Source organism: Populus nigra, chromosome 13 (assembly GCF_951802175.1).
Source record: "Populus nigra chromosome 13, ddPopNigr1.1, whole genome shotgun sequence".
NCBI classification, from domain to species: domain Eukaryota; kingdom Viridiplantae; phylum Streptophyta; class Magnoliopsida; order Malpighiales; family Salicaceae; genus Populus; species Populus nigra.
Genome location: NC_084864.1, coordinates 4,086,833 through 4,093,850, shown reverse-complemented (window position 1 = coordinate 4,093,850; position 7,018 = coordinate 4,086,833). Strand labels below are relative to the sequence as shown.

The 7,018-nt window shown below is 36.1% G+C and overlaps 1 protein-coding gene across 1 annotated transcript; it reads right to left on the bottom strand.

Moving 5' to 3' along the window:
* Positions 1-2,377: 2,377 nt before the first annotated feature.
* LOC133671554 (cyclin-dependent kinase inhibitor 4-like) lies at positions 2,378-6,063 on the bottom strand. Its single transcript, XM_062092330.1, has 3 exons — positions 5,371-6,063; positions 3,013-3,216; positions 2,378-2,886 (listed from the first exon to the last, which is right to left on the bottom strand). Exons 1-3 carry the CDS (start codon positions 5,829-5,831, stop codon positions 2,817-2,819), a joined length of 735 nt encoding a protein of 244 aa, XP_061948314.1. The 5' UTR covers positions 5,832-6,063; the 3' UTR covers positions 2,378-2,816.
* Positions 6,064-7,018: the final 955 nt, after the last annotated feature.

The following is a 7,018-nucleotide window of genomic DNA, read 5'->3' as shown; positions in this document are numbered from 1 at the left end:
GCTGATTCCACACCTGATGTGACAACGCGTTCCTCCTGAGACAACAATTCCACACCTAGGTAATTTTCCCCTATGAATGGAATGCTAGCACATTGTGATTCATTTATCAAGGAATTGGTATCTCAAGAAAACCATTTTAAAAAATCTGCCGTCTGGTTAGAGATTATTCTCCGGCAGGTACCAATCGGAGTCATGCAGCCTGTCATCACTAACTCATGTAGCTCATCTGTGCGCTTCACGTGCCAATAGAGATGCTACTGCATGCCGGCCATTGATGGCCTCAAAAAGAGGCAGTCGCCGGTGACATGCATGGCAACCCCTAGCAGCAGCCTTGTTTCCATAATGAACATCTTATACACTACTGGTCAAATAAACTGAATCGTCAATCGCCATACTTTATGAGTGAAAATCATCGGAGCTCTCAAGTGATTTCATTAACTCAATGGGGCGGTTGTTTCTTTGCGATTCAAGCAGCCGTTGGCCAAGGGAACACACATGATTCAAATGAGATATTCTTTTGCTGATGCAATGAGATTTTCTGCTGTTCAAAAGTTCCATATTAATCATGAATAGTCTTTACAGAAATGCAGTCCCCACTAGTTGAAGAAGAAGGGTTGTTGGGGTGGTAAATATTGCAGATCTCCCGAGCTACCCTTTTTTTTTCCTTGAAAAGCTTCAGATGGGGTCATTATCAATCTAGCAGAAAGTCTTCTAGGACCACTTTTTCTGTAGACTCGGCAGCTTGTAAACACATGTGTAACATATTTCTGCTTCTAGGCAACATTTGGTACAAAATGTCTGGCAATTTCTGCAAATTGGCAGCCCTCGCCTCGAGAATGCTACCCTGAGTATCTTCAAAAGCCCACAAAGAGACAGTCCGTGCGTGGGAAATTTTACAGCTTCATTCAACCTTGGATCCAAAACCATGCACACAATGGGTCACCCTGTCTAAACCAGTCTACCATAGTACCATCACCCCTACCCACCACCTCTAGGTTTTTAGTATTAAAAAAAATTTTCAGTAATGGGGTCCACCCATTTCTGAAAAACGATGACACCGTATCTGCACAGATATTGTCATTTGTTTTTACTGTGTAAAAATGTTTTTGAAAAAAGAATATTTATATATAAAAAAAACAGCTTCCATAATAACAATATGTACTAAAATGATTCTATAATGTGTGCAATTGCTCTTCTTTATAAAAAAAAATAAAAAATAAAAAAGCTAGCATTATGAAGTGCTTGATTTGCCAAAACATTAAATATGTAATATTGCATATGGAATTTACAAACAAGAGGAGAGGAGTTGGTTTGGTATTGTTTTAAAATGATTTGAAAATATAAAAAAAATAATTTAAAAATAAAAAAAATTAAGTATTTTCAAAACAACGCGAAAAGAAACATTTAGAGAACAACTGCAGTTAAGTTTAAGATAGTTTCCTTGCAATTGCCGTCCCTCTTTGTAAATCAACAAAGAAATTAAGTGCCCATTTGAAGATTTGATCCAAAGATTTGAAATCAAATAAAGGCTTATTGGGAATTGAAGATTCCTTGGTTTCAAACTTTCAACCATTTAAAGGCACATCCACCACCACTATAACCACCGATATGTGTTTTCTAATCACAGCAACCTATCATTACAGGTGTGACCAAACTGCCTTATATTCCATAAGAAAAGGGCATCTCTATTTGACTATCTCCATTTAGGATTAGGCAAATCATTCACTTTCTTGCTACCCACGCATGCTCAATTGCTAGGATTCCATGGCTCCCTCTCAACAAGATGGATTTTCGACTTTTCTGGCCACCACCATTGACAAGAACAACAACACTAGAGATTTCATATTTTGTTACCTGTTCACGCCCGTGTTTTGAGAAATTTAATAATTCTTTTCAACCTCCATTTTAGCAGCCTCGAAGGAAAATACAATCAAGACTTCCTTATTGTCAAGTGTTGACACCAAATCTTCCCGTTCAGACGGATGACAAGATAAAAAAGCAACACAGTAGAAACAAGCTTATTTCTCCATGTCCAGTCCCCTTCCACAAAAGCACCTTGCAAAGTTCTTACATAACTCCATTCACCTACCTCAGGATGCACAAATTTGAACAGGAGATTACAATTTTGAAGTGAAAAGTGGAACTTGATGACATGACAAGATTCTTTCAAAACATCTAAAGACTCCAAATGAGCTACCCTACCACAACCACCACCCATCCATTCCAGCAAAAAAGTTAAAATAACTGGTCGGTTATGATCAATATTTAGCCTCTTACCAAAAGCCGAAGTTCGATGCACCGTCTCACATGGATACAAACCAGCCAAAATTCAACTGTGCAGAGACCAGTAGATGACAGAGATATAGACAAAAAAAAATAAAGAGGGGAAAAGGGTCATGCTTATTCCACGTAGTTTTTAGAAGTTGCATCAGTACAAGTATAGACAAATAAGGGGAGGAAAATACAGTACTAAGTGAAAAAGAAAATCTAGTAAATTTCTGTACCAGAGAGACTGACCTAATTGCCTGAAGCCTAAATCTACATCTTCTTCACTTCCCCTCTCAGAAGATCTGTTAGACATAGGACCTTGGTTTGTATTTTGTTGTGTAACTCATAACCCCCTGTTATGTTACAGACCATTAGTCTACACATGTTTGACAAACCTACTTTCTTTACAACTAAAAGAAGAGGTGATGGAAAATGGAAACAACACCACCACCGATAGAACTACTACTAATTCCTGCTACTTCTAAAATTCTAAGCACAAGATCAATCATCAGTCTGCAGGAAATGTCCAGATGGAATGCTAATGTCTTCTAGGGATCCATTTTCTCCCATTCATAACGTCCAGGGAGCGGCTTGTCACTAACAGGGTCAAAGTTATACCTGCCAAAAATCAGCGTTTCTATCAGCTAAGAGGATGTAAACTTCGCAGCAGAAACATTACAAGATAGTCCAAAGATCCTAAGCAATCATTCAAATGAGATAAGCAAATAGATGGGAGGCACATACTTCTCAGTAAATTGCCTTAGCTGCTCTTCTTCAGCTGGGCCAAAGAACTCATCCATTTCACGGGTTGTTGGGATGCGTCTTTGCATTGAGTTCTGTAATCTCCGGCTACTTTCAGTTGGGCTAGCAGGCTTAGTAGTAGAACCAGGGGTTCTTGTGTCTTCTGTGCCTCTTGTTAAATTGCAAGGAGTGGATTCCCTAGTGCTCCTGTGACAGAAGATAAATATGACATGGGCACAGTGAATATGTATCCTAAGGGAAAATAACATATAGCATAATGAAATGAGGAGAAACAACTGCTGCGCATGATGATGTAAGTCGCGTGTCATAAAGCTATCAGAACTGATAATAAATACAAAGCTTGTGCAAATAACATTAAAAGGAGACATAAATCGTGTCGGCATGTGAACAATTGAAAACTTAAGATTTTCCAAGCCATTAACACATTGCAGGCCACGTACATTCTGCAAAGGGTGCCAGGAACCTCCCAATCATAAAAATAACCAATCGCTTAAAACGCTAGAAATATTCGAACCACCACATAAAGCAACAAACCATTTTTTACTATGATGTACCTCAAGCAACAAAAAACTAAGAAATAAACTTCACAAATTTCGGGAATTACAACAGAAAATACGCAAAATGAGGTCTTTGTATTTCCCATATTCAATTTTCGTATATAGAGAGGATAGTTACAAGCACCAAAGGATCAAGGAAGGAGTAGAAAACCACTTTAGATATCCCATCCTCATTACATGAAGCAAATAAGAAAAAGAAACATTCTTTAGGCTTTGAATCAAATCAGAGTTTCTGTTAGAGCATCCTGTGTCCAAACATAGATAAAAACCAAGTCTTATAACAAGGAAAACACACACTAAACATATTTATGTTCAAAATAAAAACACCAAACAATAATAATATTGCTTAAAAAATACAGAGGTATTTGTTGTTGGAAGAACCAATGGAACAGCTTTGTTTGTTTTGATTAAAATAATGCAATGGCATCCATGTCTGAGAGCACTACAAGAAGAGGACACAAGTTAAACTATTTTGTTTTGATACACATATAATAAGGGCCCGCATAGTAACAACCAAATTGAAGTAACAGCAATCTAGCAAGAACTGTAAAGCATGTTCAGTGTAAAGTGCAGTAAACCACGAAATCATGGAATTTTTAATCAGAGACCTGCAAAATGCAATGAAGTCATACGAATCCTGTTATCCATGAAGATGGTTAATAATTCATTAAAACCACGAAACAAAGTTAGGGCATTAATTCCCCTAGATGCAAATCACACTTCAGTGAAGAAAAAAAACTATACATGACGGAAGATGTTTAAAGCACTTGAAAGAGAATTAGAGAAATTGGTAGCGTGGTTTTAGTTTCATGGGTCTAGAGTACTAAGAGTCTTGAGGTTAGATCCAACATCTTAAATTTCTTCTCAACACCGCATTTTCTCAGAAACCAAACAAAAAGGGAAGCAAAATTCTTATAAAGAAAATCACTTTAAAATATAAAAGGTAAGGCTTCAGAAAAAGATTCCACCACAATTTGTTCTTATTTTAAAAAGGAAAAAACTCCAACTATCTATATGTAAAGCAGAAAATCTCTCATTTATGTCAAGCAATTATTGGGGATGGAATGAAATAAATTTTAATTCTCTTCTTTATAGCTACGAGTTTTGTTTTAACAGAAATGAAGCTTAAGATACAGCTTAACCACCCAAAAGGCTGCCACAATTCCTCTTTAAACGCAAATTATAGTCTTCTCAAGCCCCCAATATTACAACTAAAGCTTTAAACTAAACCAAATAGATGAAAGAAAACCCTGAAAAAGTTCACACAGCCAGAAAAGAAGGAGAAAACCCCAAATCAGGAACGAAGTTAAATTGAGGCTTTAACATGTCAAGATTCTTCTCTTTCACTCTCAGCAATTAACAAAGCACGGGCATGGAAAAACCCATTCAAACCCCCAAGAAACACACGACTTTTCTATTTTTCATCTCTTTCTCTCATTTTCTCAGCAATCAAACACTAATACACAAATTTCCCCAACCCCAAACTATACCCGATTTTTTAAAAAGAAAATTGAAAACCCACCTCGATTACCCCTCTTTCCTTCCATTAACTTATCAACCAGACAGGAAAGCCCTAAAATTAAACACCAAAAAGAAAAAAGAAAAGCCTCCAATTTTTCCAAAAGCAATTTTTTAAAAAAAAAGAAAAGGCAGACGCATACACTTCTTCAACGTCCCCCCATTTTACCATTACTCAGAATTTCAACAAAAAAAACCCTAGAATAAAGAAAAAAGAAAGCATTTCAAACTTCTCAAGAAATTAAAGAAAAGTAAGAAAACCCACCTATCTCTACTTTCAATGTCCAAAACATTATCTCCAAAAGAACCCAAGTCTTTACTATTGCTGTTATTATTCTCTTCAACCTCTTTACTCTCCCCCCCTTCTCTCTCTTGACTCGACCCGGAATCTTTATCCACCCGCGAACTCGGTTTCAAAATAGGGCTAGGGCTTTCTTTCTGCCCCAATTTGTTATTGTTCTGACCACCCAGTCTCTGCTGCTGCCTTCGCGGGGAGCCATGATGCAATGATGGAACTGGAGGTGGTTTCTTCTCAAGACGGCGGCTGCGAAGCTGGAGGTAGCCGGCGGGAGACGAGGGGGGAGGAGGAGAGGCAGAGGAGGCATGCAATCTGAGGGCTTGTTGTTTCTTGAGAGCTAGGGTTTTGGCTCGGGTACGGACACCACAACTCAAGTCGACCACGGCTAAATCATTTGTCGTTTTAGCCTTCCTCATATACTTGCCCATCTCTTGAAAACTATACCCGTCTCTACCTCTCTCTCATGTAGGGAGATAGAAAGGGAGAGGGAGATGAAAAGGGGAAGCGGGTGGGGTTGATTACTAGAGAAAGACAGAACGGGAGGGGGAGTTGGGTCGTATTTGTAATGGCTGTGGAGGGAGAAGGGAAAAGGTAGGGGTTAGGGTGTGGGTGTCAGTGTGGCGTATAGTCTCAGTCTATTTTATTAGTCTCCTGCTCTTTCTTCTCTCGACTGGGGGTGGGCTGTAGTGGTGTCATGTCTACTTTCAATTTCTCTTCTCATTTCTTGATATTTTGAATTGCCGGTCAATTTTTTAAAAATTAAATAATATTTTTTATTTTTTAAAATTTATTTTTAATATTAAAACAATCCAAATACATTAAAATATATATATAATTTTAAAAAAAATCATAATTTTATAAAACACAATTTATGTCCTGAAACTAACCTTTCTAATTAATATTTTTTAAATGAATTGTTTGTATGTGTGACTGTTGCATTTATTTATTTATTGTTTTGTTTTAATTGTGGATATCCGGGATATCCGGGTTTGTATTTTTTAAAATTCTAAACTGAAAAAATAAAAAATTGATGGATAGGACGAAGAAAATTAAAAAATTAAAAACAAGAAATATTAATTTTGATCCACTGAAAGTTCTTATAATAAGCCAACTGTTAATACCAAAATCAAAGAATTTTATCTATTTTATCTGACTATAAATAGGTCTAGAGCTGAATTATTGGAACTCCTTGAGTATTTAAAAAAATTCCAAGTATTCTCATACAAATTTCACATGAAAAAACTAATATCTTTCTCTAATTAGATTTCAAACATATTTTTTATATCTCATTTTTTATAAGAGAAGTAAACTCACTCATCATTTCATTATGTGATGAATAATTATAAAGAATTATGTTTAAATAATGAATAATTATATGTTCATATTAATTTTTTATTTTTCATAACTCAGAGTGCAGAGGACTAGTGACAAAGGTTTGGACATACCCTTTGATAATTAATTTAATGAATTTTTATAAAAAATTATAATAAATAAATATTAAATTCTAAGAATAAGAATTTTTTTTAATTCATGTATGATAAATATTGAGAACATGTTTACAAGAGATTGGAGATTGGGAATCATTTACCTTGATTGTTTATAGAGTATTTATAAT

Coding starts and splice junctions, on each gene's coding strand:
- LOC133671554 (XM_062092330.1), bottom strand. CDS start 5,831: ATGGGCAAGTATATGAGGAAGGCTAAAACGACAAATGATTTAGCCGTG. Junction 3,217..5,370: donor GACATTGAAAGTAGAGATAG/GTGGGTTTTCTT, acceptor CTTCTGTCACAG/GAGCACTAGGGAATCCACTC. Junction 2,887..3,012: donor CTAAGGCAATTTACTGAGAA/GTATGTGCCTCC, acceptor GATTTTTGGCAG/GTATAACTTTGACCCTGTTA.